General features: G+C 34.4%; 5 protein-coding genes and 1 non-coding gene across 7 annotated transcripts in view; 3 read left to right on the top strand and 3 right to left on the bottom strand.

The window, feature by feature from the left end:
- The window catches only part of LOC144850232 (uncharacterized), a 30,700-nt gene extending 23,198 nt beyond the window's left edge, over positions 1 to 7,502 (top strand). Inside the window, exon 5 of the mRNA XM_078707468.1 lies at positions 5,514 to 7,502. Coding sequence (XP_078563594.1) covers positions 5,555 to 6,922 — 1,368 coding nt within the window. The 5' untranslated portion in view covers positions 5,514 to 5,554 and the 3' untranslated portion in view covers positions 6,923 to 7,502. The remainder of the gene's footprint in view (positions 1 to 5,513) is intronic.
- On the top strand, positions 31 to 3,854 carry LOC144849866 (uncharacterized). Its single transcript, XM_078706954.1, has 2 exons — positions 31 to 115; positions 1,653 to 3,854. The coding sequence occupies exon 2, from the start codon at positions 1,671 to 1,673 to the stop codon at positions 3,072 to 3,074; it is 1,404 nt and encodes a 467-aa protein (XP_078563080.1). The 5' UTR covers positions 31 to 115; positions 1,653 to 1,670; the 3' UTR covers positions 3,075 to 3,854.
- A 96-nt stretch (positions 7,503 to 7,598) lies between the features above and the next one.
- Positions 7,599 to 13,510, bottom strand: LOC144850006 (uncharacterized). The gene is made up of 3 exons (XM_078707165.1): positions 13,220 to 13,510; positions 11,915 to 12,091; positions 7,599 to 10,858 (listed from the first exon to the last, which is right to left on the bottom strand). Exons 1-3 carry the CDS (start codon positions 13,334 to 13,336, stop codon positions 8,927 to 8,929), a joined length of 2,226 nt encoding a protein of 741 aa, XP_078563291.1. The 5' UTR covers positions 13,337 to 13,510; the 3' UTR covers positions 7,599 to 8,926.
- Positions 11,008 to 11,199, bottom strand: LOC144851205 (U2 spliceosomal RNA). Its single transcript, XR_013614164.1, has one exon. It is a non-coding gene; the product is annotated as a U2 spliceosomal RNA (small nuclear RNA).
- Positions 13,511 to 14,976: 1,466 nt separating the features above from the next.
- LOC144850646 (DNA polymerase epsilon catalytic subunit A-like) overlaps positions 14,977 to 27,821 on the top strand; it is a 32,451-nt gene continuing 19,606 nt past the window's right edge. Inside the window, exons 1-10 of the mRNA XM_078707990.1 lie at positions 14,977 to 15,110; positions 15,540 to 15,666; positions 16,353 to 16,433; positions 17,049 to 17,186; positions 17,615 to 17,769; positions 17,975 to 18,113; positions 18,907 to 18,984; positions 19,193 to 19,300; positions 19,811 to 20,007; positions 20,609 to 20,728. Of these exons, the coding sequence (XP_078564116.1) occupies positions 15,043 to 15,110; positions 15,540 to 15,666; positions 16,353 to 16,433; positions 17,049 to 17,186; positions 17,615 to 17,769; positions 17,975 to 18,113; positions 18,907 to 18,984; positions 19,193 to 19,300; positions 19,811 to 20,007; positions 20,609 to 20,728 (1,211 nt within the window). The 5' untranslated portion in view covers positions 14,977 to 15,042. The remainder of the gene's footprint in view (positions 15,111 to 15,539; positions 15,667 to 16,352; positions 16,434 to 17,048; positions 17,187 to 17,614; positions 17,770 to 17,974; positions 18,114 to 18,906; positions 18,985 to 19,192; positions 19,301 to 19,810; positions 20,008 to 20,608; positions 20,729 to 27,821) is intronic.
- On the bottom strand, positions 20,716 to 27,422 carry LOC144850645 (uncharacterized). 2 transcript variants are annotated; one of them, XM_078707989.1, is made up of 6 exons: positions 27,344 to 27,422; positions 27,039 to 27,082; positions 26,187 to 26,306; positions 25,751 to 25,864; positions 25,257 to 25,403; positions 20,716 to 21,124 (listed from the first exon to the last, which is right to left on the bottom strand). In XM_078707989.1, exons 1-6 carry the CDS (start codon positions 27,369 to 27,371, stop codon positions 21,113 to 21,115), a joined length of 465 nt encoding a protein of 154 aa, XP_078564115.1. In that variant the 5' UTR covers positions 27,372 to 27,422; the 3' UTR covers positions 20,716 to 21,112. The 2 variants fall into 2 exon arrangements, with proteins under 2 accessions (XP_078564115.1, XP_078564114.1); XM_078707988.1 differs by lacking the exon at positions 20,716 to 21,124 and having other exon boundaries at positions 25,159 to 25,403.

The following is a 27,821-nucleotide window of genomic DNA, read 5'->3' as shown; positions in this document are numbered from 1 at the left end:
TACAATACGGTTAAGCGATAGACCTTTGACCGTTGAAAGCTAATAACATGTAAAATTCTGTCGCCACGATAAACGTACGCTAAACTGCAGGCCTACGATTTAAACTGAGGAATAGGTAGGTGTTCTTTTATTGTACCTTTCTATTGCATAACGTAAATTACTTATCAGGTGTAGTTTACTACTTTTTTTCGTTTATTATAACGGAGACTAGCCTATGAGAACTCCTTAAGACTATACATATACAATTGTAGACGATTGTCTCCTAACTTATAGTTGCCAGAGTACTAATGGTAAAGTTTGTTGAGAAACCTTAAGTTGATCAAAATAATTTAGTTTACGAAAATTAGTTTGCCTATTTGGTCCAGTCGTTCATTACCCAAATTTCAGTGATAAAGTAACGCAATAATATCAGAGATAACAAAACGAATAATGGAGTAAAATAATTAAACGAATAAGACTAGACTATCTAATACTACCAAATAATTAAGGAAACTAAAGTAAAACGACCACCAGAAAGACCAAAAATGGAACAGAATAAAAAAAAACATCCTGCCCTAAACAGAGAAAAATGGAAGCAAATCATGGAAAGCGTAATTTCTGAATAACGGAAAAAACGTTTAAGGAGAGGAGGAGAGGACCTGGTTGCGGTCAACAACCCACCTTTTGATTAACATTACTGTATTTGTCTTGATTATTTTCTTTGGTGATATCTCCCTTTTTATTTCTCCAAATCACTGTTTTGTAGGATAACTTTTGGCATTCATTTCTTTATAGGCCTACAACTCTGTGCTCGTTTTAAGACTTTGATACTGTGCTCTATTAAATTTAGATTGATTTTCAATTGCATAGTAAAATAATAATCATACTAAAATTAGTCCTCTATTCCTTTATGCATATGAACCATCTTCCGATAGTTTAGGCTTAGCATTGTAATAACGTGATATCCACTATTAGTCGGATAGTATGCCTCCAACTGCTTTTTTCTCTCTTTTTTTACCTTAGTTGACATGGCAAACATCAACATGTATGTTTATTCACGAATTCTATTCAAAACTTGACAAAGGTATACACCGTTATGGAAAATCAAACAAAAATGCCATTCTTCGATTATTCTTCTTTGAGGTTAAGAAACGCACAATAGAAACGGTATGAACTGTTTATATAATAGCAGGGATTCTAGTCCGGTCAAACTACGATTTGACCTAGACAAAATTAGAACAGAATTTATTTTTTTTGTAGGTACTTCCTAAGACCAATCTGAAAAACATATAAAAAATGGAGAAAAAATGGAGATGAAGGAAAATTGCTAAATTGTATATAACTAAAATGACCGTTTTCTCTCAATTTTAAACCCAAATATCAGTAATAAAGCATCCGATTTTGGCAAATATTTGTTCAACCACAGTCATTAAAACATATATTTTGCAAGAAACCATATCTACCAGTTTTTAAATTACTAGGCAGCCAAGAAACACGTACCTGCGCTTCGTTCAATTCATTCAGTCATATATTAGACGGCGCCCTAAATATTTCGTTGCCATGCGAAACAGATTTTTACTGGCTTACGAATACGTGTGCGTGACGTATCCGTTCTCGTTATCGTATTCGTAAGGTTGCGAAACCTCTCTAATAACATTTCCATTTTTCTTAAGGTTGACAGGGAACATAGTATGAAGAATAAGAAATTTACAATAATCCTTGCATTTGCCATTATTACTCTCTACTTTGTTATTTTCCCGGATAATAATGTAACATTTAAAGAATTCCTGCCATCTATCAATCAACAACCACAGGATGAAAGTGAAATATACGATGTTATACGCAAACAATACACTATTGATCAAAGTGTTCAAAATGGATCTATCTGCAAGCATGGCTGTGGTGAATTTATAATCGACGGATCTAAATACACGACTTCTTACCCACAAGATGGATCGTGTTATTTCAAAGATAGTTTAAGAAAGTCTGGGCTACCAGATCTACATTCAGCTTTTGTTGATACAACTGGAGAATATGTAGTTTTTATTGGATTACAGTTTTCAACAAACAAGTGGAGTTCTCGGATGTTTATCTGTGAATTTCCAGATGGTGAAAGAACTATCAACAATCCTATCTTAGAGGATAAATTAAGCTTTGGATGGCTTCCACAATATATAATTGTAATAACATGTGAATTACCAAAGAAATATAAAACAAGACTCAATTTTCAGATGAATTTTCGAATTTTGCCAAGTGCACAAACTAATATGAATAATGTAGAAAGTGATAGTGAAGACACAGTCGCCTATGACAATTTGACGGTTTGTCAAACAGGTTTGAAGCAAAAACACTTTTTATCAATGTGTACAATGGTTAGGGATGTAGATGAATTTATCCCTTCGTGGTTACAATACCACAAGTATATGGGAGTAGAGCATGTTTACATATATGACAATGCCGTCAACGAAAGTAACAGCAGTTCTCTGATCACAACGTTGAGGGAGTTTATAAATTCAGGATTTGTGACTGTAATTCCATGGGGGCATACCAAATCACCTTCAAAGACGTATCTGGAAATACAGATTGCTCATGAAAACGACTGTTTGTGGCGTCATCGACATGATTCCCTATGGATGATTAAAACTGACGTCGATGAGTATATCCAACCAATGGATCCGAAAAGACCTAAAATTACCGACTATCTAAAAGATCCGAAACTGTATACATTAGGAGGAATAAGGATTCAAAATTGGTTTTTCGGTCGACCTCTTAATTCAACTACCCGCAATGGTACTATAATAGAGAGGAATCTTTGGAGATCAACATTTCCTACCATTTTAAATACAGGTCATGATAAAAATATTTTAAGACCAATTAATGTTCACTATTTTAAAATACATGCTATTAAATTAGGAAGTGGGCATAAAACATTAGATCCTGTTAGTGAGCTACGAATGGTGCATTACCGTGGAGATAATCCACGATATCGCAGCTTTAAACTGCCACCATTCGATGTTAAAGATACTACTATGGTACAGATATGGAAAGCAGTGTTAAAAGATAAAGAAGGTTTGAATACAACTACGAATGTATAAAATGATGAATAACTTAACACCATCCTACTTAAGAAACAGATTTTATGAATGCAAACAAACATATAATACTAAATACTATTCTAAGTTTACGTAAGGCAACACTGAGTATAAAAAGAAAAGTTTCTCGTATTCTGGCGCAAAGCTATGGAATAGTTTAAATGCTTTAAACTCAAGTGCAATTACAGCTCCTAAAATACATATTTTAAAAAAATAATATATGACCAAAGATAAGATATACTTGATACTCTATGTTTTTCATGAAATTGTATCAGTTAGTTGTGTCTCTTTTTGTATAGTTTTTTAATCATATCAGGGAAGAGTTAAATTAACTCTTCCCTGATCATATGTACTGTAAATGATAACTTGTGTAAATAGTTTTATAGTAAGTAACGGCCTTGTGAAAAACACCAATCTGGTGATTCAAGTATTCCTATGCTTTTAGACTACGAAATATAAAGCTCTGTCTACACTATCAAACAAGTTTAAATATGGTAGTAATATGCCTAAATATGGTATTGATATGACACCATCGTGTCCATATATGGGCACATCACATTTGTTGTCACATAAAGTTCGATAGTGTAGAAAGAGTTTAATTATGAGTTTTTGATTTATAGAAGGCATATGAATATTTACATGTATGAGTATTACATGATGTTGTAATTAATATGTAAATAGGCCTACATGTTATTGAATACAATACAAAGGTAAAACAAATTTAATAATACTAGTATGCTGTGTTGAAATGGAACTTTTTATTAAAATTAAACTTTTGTTCCTGTTTGAACAATTACAATCTCGTATACAGTATTCCGAAAATAAATCGATACAATATAATCAATGTGGATGTTGTTTGCGTCATACTGTATTTAGATGGTAATATTTTTTTTAATGTCATGTGATCTATTACTTCAATCATAGCAATGTATCTTGATACACGCAGAGGGCGGTATAGATGCTGTCAGAACTATGATTATTATAAAACGTCTGAATGCGTTGTCTGTCCATAATACATAAGAGATTTCCATAAACTTATAAAAATAATGATATATAATAATAATAATAATCATTTTGGGAACTTAGGTTAGAGGCCTATCATTGTGTCGTTTGCTCGTCGCATGGACAGGACTTCGAATGCACCAAAAATAACATGTCGAGAAATGGCGGCATGTCCACGTATGCCCATAATTATTATCTATCCCTCTATCTGTCCTGTCGCATCTAGGTTATCGCAAATAGAAAGATCTCGAAAATGTCTTATTGTTTAAAAAACGAATGGGATTCTCTAGGAACAATAAAACCACATTATCACAAAGACCCGCGTGAAAAACAAGGGAGGTTAAACAAAGCTCGAGAAAATAGTCTCTCAATTACGCCTATTACAAGGTCATCGTCAAGTGTCATTTAGAAATTACAAACAAACCCATACCAAAAAGAGGTACACTGTATTCGATGGTTGTTTTTGGATATGCCTATGTCATTTTAATAGAAGACAGCTATTAATTACCAGGTACGTACAGTATTTATATTCAAATAGTATCAATGGGTTGCCGTAGTTTAATGGGAAAGTGTCCCTTAATTATTAAGTCGTTTCTCCTGAATAAGGGTGTCTCATAAAAGGGGTTCTTCTGTAACATTAGGCACATAAATAAATTAGGCTTATTACGGTTCCACTTTACTGTATGCCTAGACATTCATTGAAAAGACTCTCTTTTATGTATTCAACATTAACAGTTATTTATTGTAAGATATAGTACTATACAAATAATGAATGTTTATGAGTGTAAATGGGGCAAATAAGTATGAATATTGTCAACAACCAACAACATATTCCTAGGCCTAGAGGCTAGTGTAGCATAATTAGCGTTACGAATACGAGCAAATTGATAGGCAACTGAAACTGATCTAGGCTAATTCTGTTTTTAATGATTTCTTGTATAGTAGGTTCCCATTAAAAATTAATCAAAGTCATACAAACAATCTAAAGCTACATTAAGAGCTTTTTTGTTTAAATAAGTAGTACACATCGCTCTCCAAAAATGTTGTTTCCGATTGAGTGTCATTTTGAATGTTATTGTGTAGTAAGAAAAAAGTAGGCGGCGCTATTGATTTGCCACCGCGGGGATGTTCACCGCCTAGCCTCTTGTGATGTGTGATTGTTCACTCACTGTAACAAACAGTCAGCGCCCAAAACGAAATTGCACTCTGATGACGTATTTAAGAGTGAGTGCTATACCATGTGACCCACAATCCTCCAATCAAATTACAAGAATTTACTTTGGCGAGTTTGTTATTATTTTATACTAATTTTAGGTTTTGGTTTAAAGTCTGCTTCATTAATGTACTGCCAATTCTAATAGAATACTAGTACAGGGGCCTACAACTCAATTGAGTACGAATATATCCATTACTTAAAATGACCTTTTACTGTTTAAACAGGTTGCATAGCAGTGATAAATGTCATGTGGAATTAGTGGAATATGGGACGCAGAAAGTGGTGGTTATACAGCTCTAGACTTTGCTCCATTAACAAAACAGGAATATGGAAGGGCGTTATACTTGCCATTATTGTATGTATCGCAACTTCTACTTACTATAACCACAAGATCGTATTATTAACCGAGATAATACAGAAGTTAAAACACGAAAAAGATGTGTCTAGGACAAGGGTCATCAGACGCATTCCTGAATTCATTTCTGTGTTAGATATAAAGAAAAACGCGTCAGCATATGCTTATTCGTCACCACGAAACTCAATGTGTTTCTTCAGAGATAAACTTTCGAGAGAAAACATGCCAACAATCCACTCAATATTTTCAGATCACGTGGCAGAGAGCGTCGTCATGGTCGGTGTAAAATTTCAAAAAGACACATGGCATGAAGATATTTTTAATTGTAAATTTGATAACGGTGATGTTTCAGTTTCAGATCCAATAGTCAACGATTTTAAAAGTTTTGGTTTTCTACCACAATACGTAGTGGTTATTACATGCCCTCTACCAGAACAATACAATCATAAAAGTGGCTTTACTATGTCATTAGAACGGACTGTACCTTTTCCAATAGAACACAAATACTCTTACGATAACTTTACTGTCTGCTCTGCTGGCGCTTTCCCGCCAAAATCAAACTTTTTAGCAGTGTGTACAATGGTTAAAGACGTGGACGATTTCATTCCTTCTTGGATTGAATATCATCATTTTATGGGTGTAGAACATTTCTATATATATGATAATCAAATTGAAATTGATAGTACCCTAAAAGACACAGTCGGTATGTATATTAAAAAAGGTATTGTAACAATCATTCCATGGGCACATAAACATTCACATTCTAAGACATATTTAGAAGTACAAATTGCTCACGAGAACGACTGTGTGTGGCGACATAAACACGACACAAAATGGATGATCAACATTGATGTCGATGAATATATACAGCCCATGGATCCGTCTAGACCGAAAATTCCTGATTATCTTGTTGACAAAAGCTTCGAGAAACTAGGATCCATCCGCGTGCAGAATTGGTTTTTTGGTAGACCAACAAACGTGACGGCAAAAGGTACAATAATTGAACGAAATACTTGGCGCCCTTCGAACCCTTCGGAACTGAATGCAGGTCACGATAAGAACATTCTTCAGCTAATTAACGTACATTATTTTAAGATCCATGCTATAAAACTAGGAGGAGAAACACGTTCTGTAGACCCTTGGACAGATCTTAGGCTTGTTCATTACCGTCAAGATAATCCAAGACAGCGTCATTTTAAGCTTCCAAGTGTTAATGTTAAAGATGAGAGCATGGTAAATATTTGGAAAAAGATTCAGCGTAAAAAACAAAAGTTGTGATTCCTGAAAATTTAACATTTCTAGTAACATGTAACTCATATATTGTATTAGTAAAACGCTTACAGGTAAATCATTAGAGTAGAGGCCCACACAATAATAGTTTAGAATACTCGCCAAAGACGCCTCAGAGCATGGCGAACATTTGGAAAGAGATTCAGCGTAAAAAACAAAAGTTGTGATTCCTGAAAATTTAACATTTCTAGTAACATGTAACTCATATATTGTATTAGTAAAACGCTTACAGGTAAATCAGTAGAGTAGAGGCCTACACAATTTAGAATACTCGCTAAAGACGCCTCAGTTTTACAACGGAAAATAGCAAGTAGTTCAGTTTGTATCCACTGGTTTAATTTTTTTAAACGCATTTTTTATTTGCTGACAAAACTTACACCGAATACTGTTCAGGAGTACTAAGTACAAATGTTTAAAGTACGCTCATTCCATTGGGTTATATTTTCTAACTTATATGCTCTTTGAATTGTGTACAACTTAATTAAACATTAATTGTTGAAACTGTGGATAATTCCTTCTTGTCTTTTTTGTTATCTAAGTTTACAAACTATGCAGATGGCGACGATAATGGAAGTTGTTTTCGTTTACATAATAGAACATAAATACACAGCATTCTTCCTTTAAATATTAATTTATTAAGTGTTGTGCACTGGTATACAAAATATAGATATATTTCTTTTAGTTCATACTGTAGGCAAAATGTTTTAGCATGTAGGCTACGTTGAAGACATATTTTTAGACTAAAAAGAAAACATCGAATCGATTTTTTAATCTGTGAAAATATGACATTTTTCTATACATCATTTATATAATTATAAATATACAGTATTTAATTGTTAATAGTAGGCCTGTCTAGACATCATGTTAAAGTAAACTTTTTTGTAAGTCACAGGACCCAAGTGTCACTGACCTTGATTGCTAAATGAAGAAACTCAAACCTCAAAAGGGATGTAACTTATCATAACATTCTTGAAAATGAAAATGATTAAATAGATCGGAACTGAAGAACATTACAGTGGAGCTTTAGCTTGGTGGTCAATCCCAATGTGCAAGGTTCAATCCTGACCTAGTGCCAGCGTTGTAACTCACCGACTCATTCAACTCCACTCCTCAAATGATTGAGATTTAGTTTATAAGAACGATACATTATAAAATAGTTTATCCAGCCTGTAATTGGCGAGTTTGTGCTCGCTGTTGTATACGTATGAAGAAAAAATGAATGTTTTATGTCTCTTTGATTCTGAAATTATTCAGTGGAACTTCTGGTATGTAACATATAAAGCTCTGTCTAAACTATTAAACTAGTTTGACAAAAACGTGTGATGTATCCAAATATGGTTGTGATATGTCTATATATGGTAGTGATATGACATCATCATTTCCATATAAATGGATGGGAACATCACATGTTTTGCTACATAAAGTTTGATAGTGTAGACAGAGCTTTAGTCCTGGTGAAAGCTATAGAATAAGTATGTTCTATTTTTTATTATTATTCAAAAGCATGTTATTTGAGAAGTAAAGATCTATACTGAAGAAAATAATGAAAATATGAGTGTCCTGTTAAAGTAGCCTAAAGAGTGCCATTAAATATAAAGTATGATGAAAACTTATGATTATGTTAATTTCAAAAGGAAATAAATATCTGTAATGAAGAAAATTAAGGAAATATACATGTGCCTTATAAATAAAAAGCTGAAATTACCGTACAATATTTAATAGTACACGTGGTCCTGTTAAAGTAAATAGTGCCATTAAATATAACGTATATTTCCCTTACGAAAAATATTATTGTTTTAATGGTATTCCTCTGACTTGGTTCATGTTCTATTGAACATAGTGTCTCTAGTTTCTAATTATTTTCAATTCTATATTTAGAATGAAATTAAAGAAAATTAGGTAAATTATACAATATAGATAGAAATTTACAGTGTTTTAGTACACATCTTTTCATCTAACAAAATATAACAAATAAATTAAATTTTAATTATGCTAATTAATCATAGAAAATCGTTGAATCTTTGCAGGTTTGGGTTTAGTTTTTGGGGGTGGGGGTGGAGGCGTCTTCTTTGGCTCGCAGTTTGCGTTAGGAGTAAATTGTAGAGGTTTGTGTTGCTCCCTTTCTTCCAAAGATGGACGTGGCGCCTCACTTTTTGGTCTTGGTTTGGGTTTTGTCCCTGGAGGTTTTTTAGGAACACTGGGTGGTTGTTTATTAACAGGCTGCTGGATAGGAGACTTTTTAGCTACAACCGGAGGCTTTTTAGCCACATTGGGAGGCTGTTTGGGTAAAGTAGGAGGTGGTTTAAGTGCAAAGGGAGGCTGGTTAGGTAAAATAGGAGGTTGGTTAGGTACAAAATGAGGCTGGTTAGGGACAATATGAGGCTGCTCAGGTAAAATATGAGGCTGTTTAGGCAGAGTAGGAGGTGGTTTAAGTAGGCCTACAAAGGTAGGCTGGTTAGGTACAATATGAGGCTGGTTATGTACAATAGGAATTGGTTTAAGTAAATTATGAGGTTTGTTAGGTGCAAATTCAGGAATTGAAGGTGGTTGTTCTGATCGAGCCTGATTGCTTGTTACATTTAATATCGATAAATCGTTGATTTGTTTCGCTTGCACTGGCGATGCATTTTGTTGCATTTCTGACTTCTCTGACAAGTTTAATGGAGTCCTACCGATGGCATCGTCATTAAATGTTTTGGAAGACGGCCTTAAGTTTGCTTTTAATTGTTTTATTAAATCACTAGAAATGCCGACTGCTAGTGGTCCTTGAGATTGTGTTGGAGTATTCGATTGTTCATGTACTTTTTGAGTCACATATTGTTCTTTTGGAGACTTTAACCGATTTTCAGTTATAACACATTGTAGATGTTTTTGTGATATTGGCGGTGGATTTGGAATATTACAATGATCAATTTCGTCTGTCTTGCCTAGTAAAGGAGTCTCCGGACTCGCTGTCAATTTAGGGGGTAACGGAGGCGGACCACCTACTCCGCTGTAATTTAAGTCCATATGCATTTCATCAGTGACATAACATGAATCATTTGCATCATCAAGAGGAGGAGCATCTACTCCGCTATCATTTAAGTCACTCTGTATTTCATTAGTGGCATCATCAAGTTCATTCAAGGCTTCCTCTATTCCTTGTTCCAATGCTGGTTCCTCGTATATCCGTTCGTCTTTATCTATTATACGACTAATAGAATGACCTAATTGCCTTTCTGGCAATGCTGGTGTATAGTCCTTTTTCTGTTGTTGTGTTTGTTGATTTTCAAATGTAGCATATTCGTCTGTGTTATTTTTCAAAAACATGAAGTAGTTACCTGCTGCTCCCCTCGGTGTTGGGGTTTGAGCGATACTTGAACTATCAGACATTTTTCTTAGGCGTAACGAATTTGAATTTAACGATGACGGTGTATTAGGAACGTTGTCCCATTCAGGCCTTCGATTTAAAGATGAGAAGGGATTATATGAAATTGATTTGGAGCCATTAACTGGATTCAACTCCTCGTAATACTGGTTTTCACTGTCTGCGTCATCAGTAGTTGAAGAATAGTCAGATGATGTTTTTCTCGTGATGTAATCATAGCACATTCCATCATCAGGTTGAACAGGGATTTCTCTTGGAGACTCCCATGCGGGTTCTGGAACAGCCTTACGTGGTGTTCTATTTTTAACGCGTACAGTAGTAGATTCTAGCGGGCTTTTCGGTTCCCTAATGTCATCAATCGATGGTTTTGTAAATATCATACCATGACCAACCTTGTCTAGTGCTCCGTAGTCTATTTGCGTCGAAATGTACCGACGTTTCTTGTGATGGGCACGAACATGTCGTTTTGTTTTTCGCCTAATTTCTTTTGTGAATTTTCGAGAAGCGAATTGCGAAATCCGTTTCATATCCCGTTTTGAATCGAATGCTTTTCCTTTCTATAATAAAATAAACAATTTGTAAATAAGAGGAATGGAGAAGATGAGCGTTAACTGTATAATCAAGTTACATCACGAACACAAGACAACATTTTTTTAACAAACTTACGATGAGTGATTTCTGCTTTTAGATTGTTTATTTCCTCCGAAGAGGATGGGCCGATCCTGGAGGTACTGCAATACCAGGCCAACCCGTGGCCAGGATGGAGCAAGCTCCTATTCCATGGCCTAGGTTCAAAAATCAGTTTAATATAGAAGCTACTCGATGAGCAGCGTTTCAGATATTAAGCTGAAAAGAACAGATACTACACATGATCTTAGCCAAAAGGCCGAGAAGCGATGCCGAAATTTTGAATTGCATAATATAAGAATGACAAACAAGTTGTGGATCTATAAATGTCAAAATGCTAAACTGGTCTGTGTCCACCTATATATTGCTAACCGAAAATAGTGTATATTTATTTTAAAGGCATTTTGATTTATATTTTGTTCAATGTGCATTGTTATCATATAAAATGTAATATAAGGTGATATGGACAGGACAGTTTTTATTTTATCTTATCAATATTCATTAGTTTGTGTAGCTCCCTCTTAGAATGTGCAAAATATGAAATATAAGTGTGAAAATGATAAAAATTAAAATGTAAATTATGTATAATTATGTTCAACCAACAAAAGTTTGTATTTGTGTCGTTTAAGAGTTATTGGATTTCGATTACATTGTGTTAAAATATGTTTTATATCACATTTAAAATGTACGGTATAAATGATCAGCTTTGTTTTATTTTGCCTTATCAATATTCATTAGATTGAGTTGCGCCCTCTACTGTATAACGTGCAAAATACGAAATGCAGTAGGTGTATCATGTTGAAGAATCAAGTTGATCTGACCTGATGATGACCTTGATGATACATAGTTTCTTGCTTTTATTAATTTCCCACAAATCAACTGAGAATTTTTCTGATATATTTACTTTTTAACAGGTTTCCACGAACACGAACTATATGTGATTTTCTGACGTCAATAATAAAAAATATATATATCTCAATACTTACCATTTCAAGTTGATTAACTTCATAATCCAATATTTTCATTTCATGGACCTCACCCTCTATTAGTGCTTTTAAATCACTTGTTAAAGTATGTATCTGATCGGCAACACTTGCTAATGCGTTTGTCACGCAGTATTTTGTCTGTTCTGTGACGGCTATTTCCGCTTCTTTATTTTGGGCCTGTGAAAAAAAACCCATGAAGAGTTACATTTTACACTTTCGAGGAATTCGTCGGCAAAAGAGAAACAATTAATTGGTGATAGAGTATACCGTAAAGACCTGTTGCATCTTTGTATAATAAAGCGTCCCATAGAGAGTGGCATACCTTTCGAAGAGGAGGTATACATGATTTTCCCAATCTTTCTTTTTTCTATATCTTTTTGCTCATTGTAGGAATAATTTGATATAAAGTACATAGAATAGAAGCCATTGGAACAATAATATGCGTGTGTGGGGGAAATCACACTCAAACTATGTCAACTTCGCTTTGCTTTGTTACCTCCACCATGTTGTGAATGAAGAGAACTGAATGTAATGTTGATAACATTCTTAAGCTCTGTCTACACTATCAAACTAGACAAAAAATGGTAGTGATAAGCTTAAATATCATGGTAGTGATATGACATCGTCATGTCCATATAAAGACATCACATTTTTTTTACATATTTGATAGTGTAGACAGAGCTTTAGCATGTAGGCTATTTTCACTTTGATGAGAACTGCCAAAGATCTAAATACGGCGGGACAGATATATGCATAACAGTGTTGTAACCCAGTGTATTGTAATGCCATTGTGTATGTGTTATACAGTTTCCTCTAAAATGAGTAATGCAAATAGGTTTGTTCTTCACAATAGCATGTTCACTGAAGAATAACTTCTCAATAAAGCAACCATTCAAGCCATGGAAGCATAGAGAGATTATTTCAACCAACCGTGTCCATGATAGTTTCTGTTTAGGTACCGATTGATTATATATTAGACAACGATTTCTCAGTTTATATGTCAAAAGAATTATTAGCGCTAATTGGTTGTATTTGAATATATTTTGAAATGGAATTTTCGATTGTCTCTGTCAAAAACATATGCCTCTAAACAACCACTTTCTTTTATTATTACTTTTCATATTAATAGGGCTGCTTTTCGTTGATTAATATGTGAATAATTATAGACATAATATTATTATTAATTTTCAAAAGCACGGTTTAGGCCCTTTTTTAACAGGCAATATTCCTGGTATGGTCTCCGCCGTTCATTAACTCTCCTTAGTTTTTACTTCAAAACAATCGTGATATATAGGCCTATCATACCTTTTTAAACGCCTCTTCACTTTGCGTGGCTATTTCACTAAGGTTCCATGAATTATTGATCAGTTTCTCTCTTCCAATCGCAATATCTGAAGTTACCAGAGTCTCTAAATCCTCCATGATTACTGTAACAATATAACATTACAAGGAAATCCTGACACATTCACAATCTAAGCACTGCCTATAATGACATCCGTTAGTGTTTTTCCGACAGGAATTTTGGAGTGTATACAACCTTATCCGGCCGCATTTTTAGCACCAGTCTTTATGACAAAAAAGGATTCGCTATCTAGTGCATTCGAACAACGATATGTATGAGTGAATTTACTGAATATCATTGGGTACCGTTTAGTCTTGGGGATTATATGGGACTTTTACAAATATAGGAACAAAACAATTTTAGGCTATATATTGACAATGCACAAAAATAGTTATTGTATCATGATGACAGGCATCAAACAGAAAAATGAAAAAATTACTAGAGCTCTGTCTACACTATCATCAAACTAGTTTGATAAAAAATGTGTGATGTGCCCAAATATGGTAGTGATTATGCTCGAATATGGTAGTAATATGACATCACCATGTCCATAGCGGGTAACATCACATTTTTTTGTCACATAATGTTTGATAGTGTAGACAGAGCTTAGGTTAGTTTGGAAAGTAGGTTATAGGGGAGGGATCAGACAAATTAGAAGTCGGAGAAATAATAAGTGACATTAAATAAACGATTTAAATGCAAATTCTAATTTCAAATAAAGTGCTTTGAAGGGGAAGGAATAACAACGTTTATAAAAACAATTCTAAAATTCACTGTATTCTCAGCTAGATACAAACAAATATACTACTTGCATTGACACTGGCTCGATGTCAGTACGATGTCTGTTAAAAAAGGTAATCATGTGTAGATAAATTAATATGAAGAGTAGACTCCAGAACTCCAAAATATTACGAGTTAAATTATGAATATCGACGGGGATCACACGATCACTAATATATAATGAATTGAACACTTACCGTAATTGGTTAATGGAATTTAATAGTGAGGCCTATACAAAATCCTCAATAACATTCTTCCAACATACTTTAGGTCCTCAATTAGAAATGTTCATTATACATATATGTTTACGGGAAAATGTTGATAACATACATACATAATCAATTTTATAGATCTCATTTCCTCTTTCATAGTATCTTTTACCTTGAATTCCTTCCATATTATCTATAGTTATTAATGTTCAATTACTGTTTTAGTTGTGTTTGAATTATTATTATATTGCTAATGTATGCTTTCTATTTAACCACTTCGGAACTTATCAATGCTTTAGCACTGAAAATGTCATTCAGTATAAAAAGACAAATCAATAAATTTCAGCACCGTCAAAAAAGATGTAGGCCTAATTAAGCTCACATTATCCCATTGTTCATTTTGTTTTATTTCTCATTTATTTATCTTTTTTAATGATCATTTCTCATTTCCATTATGGATTTTTTTAACTTCTTCTTTTGATCACAACTAATTTGTGTCATCGGGAGAAAGGTTGGCCTTTTAGTGATTTGATCGTTTATTTTGTAAATAGATCTGATATGCTCTTTCTTCACCGTTGGTGGCGGATCAAAAAGAGGCGTAACTTTTGGTTGGATAATCGGCAAATAATTATTCAAGCGTATAAATTAACCTTTGACATGTTCATTCCGCGCCAAAAACAAGCTCTGTGTGTTGTTTTTTTTTTAACATCGCTCAAACATTTCTATTCTCTCTATAGCCTAGCTAGGCTAACTTAATGTGTGTTGCCATTAACATTTACTTGTAGAACTATAAAGTAATGGTTCTGCAAAATAGTGGAAGGTACAAATCAGATAATAGTGAAAAAGATAAGAAATATGCTGGACGGTAAGCTGTTGGTATTGCTATTAAATAAATAATTATTAAATATTATTGACTGTTGTATTTTTTGATTGCTGCTGGGTGGGCCGAAACGTCCTGGCTGGTGGTGGTGGCCTTCCCTGTCCTGATTTATTTCTTAATGGGGTATATAGGCTATATGAGAGATGACCTAGGTTATGCCTACTTTAGCAGGCCTAGGCCTATATATGATCTAGGCCTAGCCGAACTGATGTTACTCAACAAAGAATCTTGAATATCTTATTAATTATGAAGAGCCTGACCTTGCCTTGTCACAAATTAATGCCCTTTGGACCTGGTCCAACAAGGTTCTAGGGCCAGGCCCCTAATTTATAATCTAGCCTATTATTCAGATATATTAATTATTGTCTTTAATAAGCAAATAAAATTAAATACGATTTGTTTTCTCTAATATAGTCAAGATGATTCTTCAGAGGCACGCCTTCAACGATCTATCGTCAACGATGAAATTGATGTCAAATATGGATTTGATCGATATAAAGATCCACAAGAACGAGTCGGTTGGCTAATTAACATGCACCCAGTAAGGAAGAGACAAATATGGTGACGGTTGTACTGTAGCATGATCCTTGATACTGCAGCTTGTCTTTCCACAACTTCTGAAATTAGTAGATGATTGATTATTAAAGTTGCTGTGATGTTTTTAACAAATCAAATCTCCTATTAGTATTATATGACCAAGTGTTGTCCCAGAGGGCCTGACTACGAACTTTGGTTGGATTGCATAAAAAATGAATTACCAGTCAGTGTCCGGATTTAGTCTAAATAAAGGGACTTGTAGGCTTATATTCTGGTTATAATATAATCGCATGTATGTATTTTAATATGTGCTGCATCAATTTGTTGCTTCACTTTTTACCACAATGTAATAATGAAGTTACCCCCTTTTTTGCCCAAATTATTTTAAATCTTAAAAATTATTGACATTCATGGGGTAATCATCATATCATCATATACTTTGCTGCTTCATTTCTTTGGAACCAACTTTCCAAATATGTTAAATCTGCAAATTCATTGAACTCCTTTAAATCGTCATCATCTGCTCAGACTCTTCACTTTTTATTACATGATTTTATTCATGCGTTGTTTTTTCAGTGTGCCATAAGCATCTCCTACTGCAACATAAGTTTTCCTTATTGTTATTAAATAATTTTATGATTATTATCGTAATTAATAATTTAAATATTTTCCTTGCATCTTTAATCATAGTCAGACATTTTGGATGAAAACAAGAAACTGATCAGCGCTGTGGACTACTATTTCATTCAGGATGATGGTAGCAGATTTAAGGTAAAGCTCTGTCTACATTATCAAACTTTATGTGATAAAAAAATATATGAACATGATGATGTTATATCACTACCATATTTAATCATATCACTACCATACCATCGCATTTTTTTTGTCACATAAAGTTTGATAGTGTAGACAGAGCTTTTGTTTAGAATAAATTAATTAAGAACCACTCAAAAAATAGATTAGCCAAAGTGAATTGAGAGAATATTCACACAAAATCCTGTTAAAAATGAATATGCCACATCTTTAGACCTCCCAACTCTCCTCATAATTGCAAGAGTTTCTTGATATTTTGAGTCAGCTTGCTCCCGCATTTTCCACATCTGAAAACTCCTGACATAGATCAATTACACCTAAAATTGTTTTTATAGTGCCTTCTAGAATTTGATGTATTTCCCAAGTATGTTGTATATGATGTATATGACAAGTTGGGTCATCTGCATCCTGTTCCATTGCTTCTGATGATTTCATATCACTACTATATTTGGGCATATCATTACCATATTTGGGAACATCACACTTTTTTTGTCAAACTAGTTTGATAGTGTAGATAGAGTTTAAATCAAATACTCTTTTATGTATCTAAAACTAAAAGTTTTTCCCCTACAGGTATCACTTCCTTTCAAGCCGTATTTCTACATTGCAACAAGAAAAGATTGTGAGAGGGAGGTGTCGTCGTTTCTCACCAAAAAGTTTGTTGGAACTCTGAGTTCAGTTGAAGGTACAAAGAAAGAAGATTTAGATTTGGTGAGTTAAATTTTATAAAGAACTAAAAGAAGAATAAGTACATTTAAGTTAATGGGCAATTTTCAAACTTGCTTTTTCAAAGATATCACCCACTGTATCTATGTCATAGGTGAATAGTTTTGTAAAAATGTAAAAAAAAAAAGTTTTATTTCTTATTGAATGTATACTATGAATATTGAATAAATAAAAAAAAAAAAAAATACATTTTTTCTTATGTGCATTTATTGTATTGAGATTATTGAAATTGTACTTGAGCTAATGTGAACATACTATGGCTTAAATGCACTAGCCAGTCTTAATGTGCATTCACACTTGTTCCTTTTTACTGAAATCGTAAACAAGAAAAAAGTGCCTTTCTCTGATCTGCTATTCGGAATAATTGTGAAAAGCTATAATCTAACAATACATTAATACATATTTTTTTGCAGCCAAATCATCTTATTGGTTTAAAGAGATCCTATCTGAAACTGTCTTTCACAACAATGAATGATCTGCAAAAAGTTCGAAGAGACATCATGCCGTCGGTACGCAAAAACCGTGAACGGGAGAAGACGCAGAATGTCTACACCAGTATGTTGACAAGGTTAGTTTTCAAAATCTTCTGAAGCCTCAATCAATCATGGTATATAATACTCGTATTCACCTTCAGTTTTGCTTTTCGAATCTGAACCAGAGATTCCGAAGAATGAATGAAATTCCAATTTGTATTCTTGCAAATCAGTGCATCAACAAATCACCAACAGACTTTATTAATCTAAAATTGTTACTGTTTTTCTCCCATTGTTAAGCAAACTTACCGGTGAAGAAGACAATTCTTCTTCATATGCCTCAAAGAAGATATCAAACCAGATGGATAACATTGTTGATATACGTGAATATGACGTACCTTACCATGTTAGAGTTGCCATTGACAAAAAGATACATGTGGTATGTTCTTTAATCCTATAAAACCTAAAGAAATGAAACCCAGAATCATTAATTCACAATGCGTTGTGTACAAATTTCAATGTGGTTTGTGTGATACAAACTATGTCGGTTACACTTGCCGACACCTTTACAAACGCATTAATGAACATAACAAAAGTATTATAGGCGATCACCTAAAACAACATGGCATAACTGGTGATATCTCGGAATACTTTAGAGTCTTATCTAAATGTAACAATAAGTTTGATTGCCTAATTAAGGAGATGTTGTGGATCAAAGAGATAAAACCTACACTCAATAAACAATCGGATTCCATCAAAGCTAAATTGTTTATCTAACTCAGTAGGAGGAGCTAATTACCTAATTAGCCCTCAATTAGCATTTCCTGTCACCAACTTTGGTGCTTAGTGCACATAATTATTATTGTTTTGTATTCACTTGATCTTGAAAATGGTTCTATGATGGTACCGAAACGTCGATCTCTCTTTTTGTCATTAAATTTTATATTGAAATTATATAGTAAACGTCTTTTAATTCGTAATCCTATATTCCTTTGAATAAAGTAAAGTTCTCATCAGATCACAGATGCTAAGCCTTGTTTGGCCTGGTAGAACGTCAATGGGATTGGAGACTGGGGTGCTAATAGACCTTTCAAAGGGTGATATCACACAATTGTAAAGAATTGTACCATCATGCGAGAGGTATGGGTTCGAGCTTCTGATGAGATGTAGTGCTTTTATAAAACTTGGTATATAAAAATTGGATCGTCTCTTTGATATTAATTTTTTTTCAGGGACATTGGTATTCTGTAAGAGGGCGTGGTGCAATGCCACCTGATATTCAGCAAAGAGATGATCTGCTCGAAAGACCGGTATGTTTAAATGAAAGATGTTTACCCAAATTATACAGGATTTCTTATAAATATTCCATAATATTTAAAAAGAGAACATCTTCAATAAAAAAAATTTCAGTAAGCTAAGTAGTCCACTTTTTTAGACACTACTTCATAATGTTAGATTATTATCAAGCTAGCATTGTAGCTCTATGATGATAAATATAAATGTTACATTACTTTACAGGATCCTGTAGTGTTGGCATTTGACATCGAAACAACCAAACTTCCTCTTAAATTCCCTGATGCAGAAACAGACTCCATTATGATGATATCCTACATGATTGACGGACAGGTATTGTTTTAAAGGATTTTTACCTCTGCCTAGGGGGTTATATTTTTGTCCAAGGTGTTTGTCTAGATAACATCAAAACTAAAAGAGAGAACTTTACCAAATTTAAACAATAGATAGATATGGTCATGGACAACTGCATTACATTTTGGAGGCAATCAGAACCAGGATTCAGGACCACTTTTTAAAATTTTAGGCCATATGCCAAAACTACAAGACAGATCTGTATCACAACTATTGATCCTTATTCTCTTTTTAATCCTTGCGAAGGTTGCAACTCTCTGATTGCTCTTATTTTCAATGTTATATTTATGTTTACTCCTTCTTAATAGGCTGGGCAGAAGACTGAAAGTCACTTTCCTCGCCCAACCCTCTGTCCAGCATTATTACATCCATACACACAAAACCACAACTTGTAATACAGTCTCAAATTCTTGGCCAAAAAGAATGTTTTAATCGACACTCACAGTTAGACAGTAACGTTATACAAATTTATTTTTCCATTTCCTCCAGGGTTACCTAATAACAAATCGTGAGATCATCTCAGAAGACATTGAAGACTTTGAGTACACCCCTAAACCAGAATATGAAGGTCCATTCATAGTATTGAATGAGCCAGACGAGGAAGCCCTCTTACATAGATTTTTAGATCATGTAATCGATGTCAAACCAAATATAATTGTGACCTACAATGGTGACCTATTTGATTGGTAATTTGCTTTAAATTTTGTTTTTTATTTCTACAAACCTTTTACCATCTTTTCAGTCAATAATGAATAAATTCATAATATTTTTTTTTATGTAGATTAATTAACTAATAATTAATAGAATACAACAAAACATCTCAAAGATAAACTAAGCTTCTTTAACAATAGTGAGTTTTAGATCTGCAACGATTAATTCTCTTGTATATCATGATTACATCATAGTTTATAGCTTAATTATATTTGTAATGTTGCGGTTTCGTCGAATAAACTCATAGAGGAAATAAAATTAGATGAAAACTAGTGACCAACCAGGAGATGGCACTGTCTATGAAGAGCTGTGGTGCAAATCTAAAACAAACCACTTGTCACCTGGGGACGATGCCGCATAATATGTCATACAGTATCTAGTTAGCATATTGTTTAGGACTACTGGTTGCACATCTGAAACTCACTATTGGTTCTACATATTAAAGTAAAATTTACATGAAAACCTTTTTTTTTCTGCAGTTTTTAGTAAAGGAACCTGTTTAGGTTTGTTTGCCACAACTACATACTCTGCATTGTTAATAAAAGGCTCTTCTTTCTTCTTTTTTTTTTATGCCAGGCCATTTGTTGAGGCGAGATGTGCCCACTTTGATATAGATATGTTCAAAGAGATTGGCTTTCAGAAGGATAGGGAAGGAGAATACAAGTCTAGGCCGTGTATCCATATGGACGCTTATAGGTAAGGAATAACTTCAATGGGTTTTTCGCCAAATTATGCATTATGAATATTAAACTTCAAGGAGGCATGCTACTTTGTATACTTGAGGGATAATAAATCTAAAGCTGCTTTTTAAAGCAAAACTGACTGTGTTATTCAGTCCAGCAATAGAATTAAACTTTGTATTGTTCGAGGTGAGCTGGTGATGCCCAAGTTAACTTCCAGAAATGTAAACAACACATTTTAAAAGAATTCAATGCAAATAAGCCAGTTTAAGATATATTAAGAGGATAAATAATTTTAACAATAATTTAAACAACATTTTTTAATATGCAAAATGTGATACAGTATTTTTTTGCTATTACAATGAAAACCTGCAGTTCAATTATGCCTTATCCGGTGAGGTTATTTACTAATCTGAAACAAAACATTACATCATTAATGAATTAATCAAGATCAAAATAGTATTTTTTTGTATGTAATTTCTTTCAAAGAAGTTGTAAATGTATGTCTTTTTGGACAAATTGGTATTGGTAATGACAATTAATAAATTAGCCAATACTATCCAAAAGGCAGCTAGTACATTTGATAAAAGAGACCATAATTGATGATTATGCAAGGGTATACTATACCTGAAGTATAATCAAGATTATACGAGTCCTTCGGAGGTAAGGTGAGTTTTTAAAAGTTAACTAGCCTGTATCCCCAAGGTACGACCTTCCACCTCATCTGTTATCTAATCATTGTGAGTGGGTTTCGTCTGTTAGGGAATACTGGGTCGGCTTATTATAATTTTTTTTTTTTTATTTCGAAAGATAAGTGAAAATGCAACTTCAAATATATAACATTGTAACGTTAAAATAATGCAACTCTCATTGTACAATACAACATATACAAATTGTTTTATACTAACAGTACTATACTAATCTATAATACCCTTTAACGGTGATGAATCTATGTGACTTCTATCAGGAGACCTGATAGATGTTATGAAGGGCATGGGCAACTTAGTAGGGAGGGAATTGATTCTCATATATAATTCTCGTATAATCTTGATTATACTTTAGGTATAGTATACTCTTGCATAATCATCAATTATACTTCATCCTCCTTTGGTTTTGAATCAATATGTGACTTTGTAGCTGAACTTAACGCTCTAGCCACTACTGGATTAGATAAACTCGATTAAATGTAGTATCGGATTTCCATCCCGCAGTGTCTTGTATGTCTTTCATCAACACACCTAATCTACGAGTATGAGATGCTGAGGTAGATGCACCCCGAGCCGAATGGGCTTTGAAAATGGTCGTTTACCCCTGCCATCCCCATCATTTCCACCATCCATCTATTAAACATAGTTTCTGGTGACATTTAATACCTGTTTCTCTGAACATCTAATGATCTTTGTTCTGAGTAAATACTTTAATATAGCTTGAACCGGGCAAAAACGCTTATCGTCAAACACCTCAATGTCCACATTCCGTACCCCGGCCTAGATTGTTTTAAGAGTGATGATGGTACAAATTTCAAATTACTTGAAGATGTGAACAAACTTTCAAGATTCATATAAACTAAGGAAGATACGCGCTCTGTCGTAACCAGAGCTAATAATAAGACTACCTTTAAAGTTAACAATTTTAACGACAGTGAATCCCAGTGTAATTGTCTTAAATATTTTATTACCGGTTCGACATCCCATGTAATTGTATACTTAGGCCTAGGTAGATTTCTATTAAAAAAACCCTTTCATCAACCTGAAACATTGTTACCGATTGCTGTGCCTTCCCAAGGTTCATGATATAAAGATATTGCGGACCTATAAACCACAAGAGTTCGATAGCTTAAGCCTCTTTTTTCACATTGAACTAAAAATTCCATAACCTCTGTTAAAGGCGCCGAAATTGGATCACACCAGCTACACCACTTTTTCAATGCTGATTGATATTGGTTGTGAGTGGATTGTCTACAACTACCAGACATGACCTTGATAAGGTCCTCTGAAAAGCCTTTTGTTTTATAATATCTCCTGAGACAGTCCAACCCGCTAGATGTAGAGACTGTGGCAAGCCTGAGTGAGGTTGTGTTAACAGATTGGGGAAACTGGGTAATATAATTGATGTTGTAAAAGCATTGGATACCAAGGTTGTGTTATCCATGTCGGGGCTATCACCAGTACGGTGGCTTTGTCCCCAATTGTATTCCTCAATACCTGTGCCAATAGACAAAAGGGCGGAAACGCATAGTTTACAGTTGTGTTCGCTCGTCCAATTGATAGAAAAGGCATTCACTGTTAGTGCTCCTGGGTCCGGTTTCCACGCAATGTAACGTGGTATTTGGTGGTTCATCCTAGAACTAATTAGGTCTCTTGTTGTGTAGAACCCTAGACTGTTGCACAACCTTATGAATATGAGTCTAATTCAACATCCATTCTAATTCTTTTTCTGGTACATGGTATGTTATTTACCTCTCTATGCACCAATCCCAGAGCCTGATCGCTAACTGTGACAGGATGGCTGTGTGTGTACCCCCTTTTTGCTTTATGACAATGCTGTGGTGCTGTCCGATCGAATTAGAATATGACAATCTGTCGGATTCTTCACAAAACTCTGTATTGACAGTAATTCCAGGTAATTGATGTGAAACATTGCTTCTTTTATCGACCATCGACCCCCTGTTTGGCCTAGAGCAAAGGGCTCCCCAGCATCTGTCATTATCGTTAGTTCTGAGCATGACGGAACAATTGGCTTTCCGTTGTACCGATGTAAGGAATGGGTCCACCATATTAACTCTTGAATACTGGAGTTTTATTTGACCTTGATATGTAGGATTTTTGTGAACTGATTGGATCAGTTCGGATTGGAGTGATCTGTAGAATAGGGAAGCTGGAACTATATTGGCAGTCATTTTCCCAAGGATGCTTGCAAGCGCATCCGCTCTTATCACTGGATTTTTTATTATGTTTTTGCATGTGGATTGAATATTTTTCATTTTTTCGGCCGGTAGGCTGAGGGTCATTGTTTGTGAGTTGATCAGATGACCTAGGAATCTCACTTGTTGGGACGGAAATATCTAGGACTTTTCCGTATTTATTGTCAGTCCCAGCTGATTAAACAAGCATGAATGTGCGATACTCGGGGTACAGCAAAAGAAGCTGTAATGACGTCATAAGACGGGATGTGACGTCAAATACACATCAATAACCTTGCTACCAAATAGTTTATACGGCTATACGGTACCATCTTCGAGACGTCATATGGCTGCATCCGGTTTGAAATTTAAGCTTTGAGGACATGTCCCTGTAGTATATTCATGCCAAATCCCAGATCAATACTACAACGAATAAGGGAGGAGTAGTACTTTATAAATCGCACTTTTTACTCAATAGTGTCGGATGGAGAAGATGAGAGAGTCCTAGACTCGGGTACCCCGAGTAAAAATTGAACAATGTAGTCCATTTGTTGCATGCATTCTTCTATGGATTTTGTAATGAGGATCAGATCGCCTAAATAAATTACGACCTTCATTTTATTTTTATTCGTAAGGGAGCCACGACTGGCTTCATTAGTTTTGTAAATACCTGAGGGGCTGCCAATAAACTAAAATGGTAGTACTTGGAACTCCTAGAACGCCACAGAGAGATTTGCTGAATTGCCGAGCCTAGCAAGCTGCCAGTTGACTCTAACAGTGGTTTTAGTTTGTTTTTACTCTGGTTATTAATTTCAATGGCCTTTAGAAAAGGCATTGATGCTCGGAGGAGGTCCTCCTGAATTGACCACATGAATTATCTGTTTTCCATGCATTGGTGTTCGTTTGTTTCATTGAGTTCCTCATTAGTCTAGGCATGCCGGGAGATTTGAAAAATCGTGCCACCAAGGAATCTGGCTTTAGATCTCCCAACAAATCGTCTTTCTTTGGTTGTTCCAACGTATGTGTTCGTTGGACTTCCCACCATGCTAGTACCTTATTAGAATATGCGGTGCCCTTCGACACCTCATGCGGATTTGTTAGCTCCACATTTTCGGTTGGGCTGGTTGGTAGCTGAACCAACTCATGCCCTGCCACAATTGAGATCATGTCATCATCAGTTATTCGTCTTTTCGGCGATAGTCTAGGCCTATGCCTGAAAATGTACTCCTCATCTGAGGAGGTTGATAAACGTGACACAGAACTAGGTCTCCTTCTCTTTTGTGATCTTTTTGATCTAGACCTAGACTGAGATTTATGAGAGAAATGTTGAAGTGCATCACCGAGCATGGTCCTAAATGACTGTGATTGCTCTTTCTGCATCTGTTCAAGCCGTGCCATTTGGCCCGCCGAAAAATTATGGGTAATGGGTGCATTATCATGGGCACTAGGCCATGATGGCAGTTCCTTATCAGATGGTCGTACTGTAGCTTGGAGTTGCAGGCTAGTTAACTTTTAAAAACTGGTGGTGGCGCATATTGATTTTGAAACCTAAGGAGGATGAAGTATAATTGCGGATTTCTCCCATCCATTGCAAGACTGTAGATTGTCAGCATTTGTTTAGTTTAATGAAAAAAAAACTTACTATTTTGGTACTATTTTTGGTTCTATTTTTTGGTCCTTTTCGTTTCCTTTTTCTTTTCGTTCCCTTTTTCTTTTCTCCTTTCTTTTCTATTCCCTTTTTCTTTTCTCCTTTCTTTTCTATTCCCACAAATTTCCTTTCCATTTTTTTCTGAAATGTAGGACGAATCATTTTTAATATTTGTAGTTGGGATTATTATATGGCCAAAAAGTCTTATGCTATCTGACTTGGTTTATGACAGGATTGAAAAGAACAATAGTACAAACATGTTTGTATTCATGGTCATTGCCAATGTATACGAGTGGGGTATTGCATCATTGATTGATTGATAAAATTAAGTGCTTCAGTTGAATTGAATTATTGCATTTTATTTTATTTGCCAAAAGAGAAGTAAATGAAAAAATGTAAAATTTAAGAAAATTCTTAATAAAATTAAGTTATGGTGTGTGTTATCAATACATTCCTATGTTTTTTGCAACAACTAAAAGCTTACTTACACTTGCATAGTAGTAATACAAGATGGCAAAAAGGGACAAAATGAAAGTTCCACACCATATAAACAAATTCATGTTTCCGCCATCCCCTGGGAGATATACTAGAACACTTTCCTGCTGTGTATGAAAGAAATACAACTTATGTAGTTTTGTGAATAATCCGAAATAGATCCAAAAGGAAAAGTCAGCATAGTGAATACATTTACTGTAAAAGCCTAAGTATCAACAATGACACATATATACTGCTACCCTGATTTGTCCCTGCATGGCCATGCACCCCATTTTTAAAATCAAGTGCTACAGTGGAATTGATTTAATGCATTTGATTTTATTTGCTAAAAAAGAAAAACAAGAAATGAAAATATTTATTATTAATATATACTTCCATTATGTGTTATCCCTATGTTTAGTTATTTACAACAACTAAAAACTTACTTACACTTGTACAGCAGTAAAGCAAGATGCCAAAAAAGAACAAAATGAAAGTTGCACACCATAGAAGAAAATGCATGTTTTCGCGATCCCCTGGGGGTAATGCTAGAACAGCTAAACCTTCATGCTGTTGATGAAAAAAATACAACTTATGTAGTTTTGTGAATAATCCAAAATAGATCTCCATCAGCTTCAAAGTAAATGTCAGCATATAGTTTATGACTACATTTACAAGCATACCTAAAAGCACATTGCCTTTGGTTTGTCCCTGCATGTCCAAGAACAAGCATGAGTAGTACATGAAAGTTGCTTCCATGTATTTAAATCGTACATGGTTGACACAATTCATAGAATTTTCTATTTCCTAAATATAACTGAACCTAACCATCTAAATAATATCTCAATAGTCTCAACGGCATTGATGGGTATCAAACCCAGGGCTTGCATAGCGCCCTCTATATTATCTTAGATTATGCCATTATGGATTGTATGAACCAGTGCACATTGGATTACATAGGCAAAGTTCCCCGGTGTTTTTTTCTGAATGCATGCTGTGGTGTTGTGCAAATCCATGGAATTGTGTGAATGGTGAAAAGTAAAAACTAAATAGAAACAAATGAAATGACAAATTTGTTTATACTTAAAAAGCTATGGATGGTTTGAAAAAGAAAATGTTTCCCCAAAAGTCATCAAAATAAAATTACACCAAATGGAACCAAACATTTATATTATTGTTTTTTACATTGTTTATTATAGTACCTCTTCCCTAACATTTGGGCTATTTTATAAATGGATGGATATCCTTCTAAAAAATAAACCCATCTCTGTTCACTTATTGAGTATACAAAATGTATCATACCTCAAATTTATTTATCTTTGATCGAAGATTGATTGCCAACATTCCTATGATACAGTAAACAGAAAAATTAAATCATGTGAATTGTAGTTATAAAACTACAGTAATAGCATTAACACGCATATTTGTTTTGTTATGCTGTACCCTTACACAAAAGTTAATTCAGCCACCATTTTCAAATTGACACAATGCTGCCTGTAGTCCACAAGCAAACTTGCCCACATAGCCTAGATTCCCAATGACAATGCTAAGAAAAAAATCACTCAATCTGTTGCATAGTAAATACAGTACAATTTCTTTATTATTACCTGAGCCTCGTCGCTTTTTTTCAGACATGTCAAAGCACTTGTTGCAGTTGTTTCAACAGTCGAGTTGAGTGGAAAAATGGGACACATTTAAATAATGATACTGCACATGCGTGTGTTCATGTGTTTCACCATGCATGACATTTTTTTGTTTGACGACAAATAATTTTTGCAATGCACTAACTTATTGTTTGATTGTTAGATAGATAGGTAGATAATGTTGTTATTGTCGATTTAAAAGCTTTTTACACTTTTGCATTTTCTGTTTGTCTTATATCATTGTATGCTGTACAATAAAGAGGAAGTGCATATTACTTTCAATGACATTAAGTGAGCACAATGTGCAATTACCATTTATAGGACTATTGGCCCACTTGTACGTTCGAGTGTTGGAGCATATCTTAAATTTTAAGCTGGCAGCATAAAAATTGGTACTATCAAGGAGATATTCCTCTATAAACTTGAAACGAAAAACTTAAGG

This window comes from Antedon bifida, chromosome 8, assembly GCF_963402885.1.
Source record: "Antedon bifida chromosome 8, ecAntBifi1.1, whole genome shotgun sequence".
Lineage (NCBI taxonomy): Eukaryota > Metazoa > Echinodermata > Crinoidea > Comatulida > Antedonidae > Antedon > Antedon bifida.
This window is presented reverse-complemented; position numbering and strand designations above follow the sequence as displayed.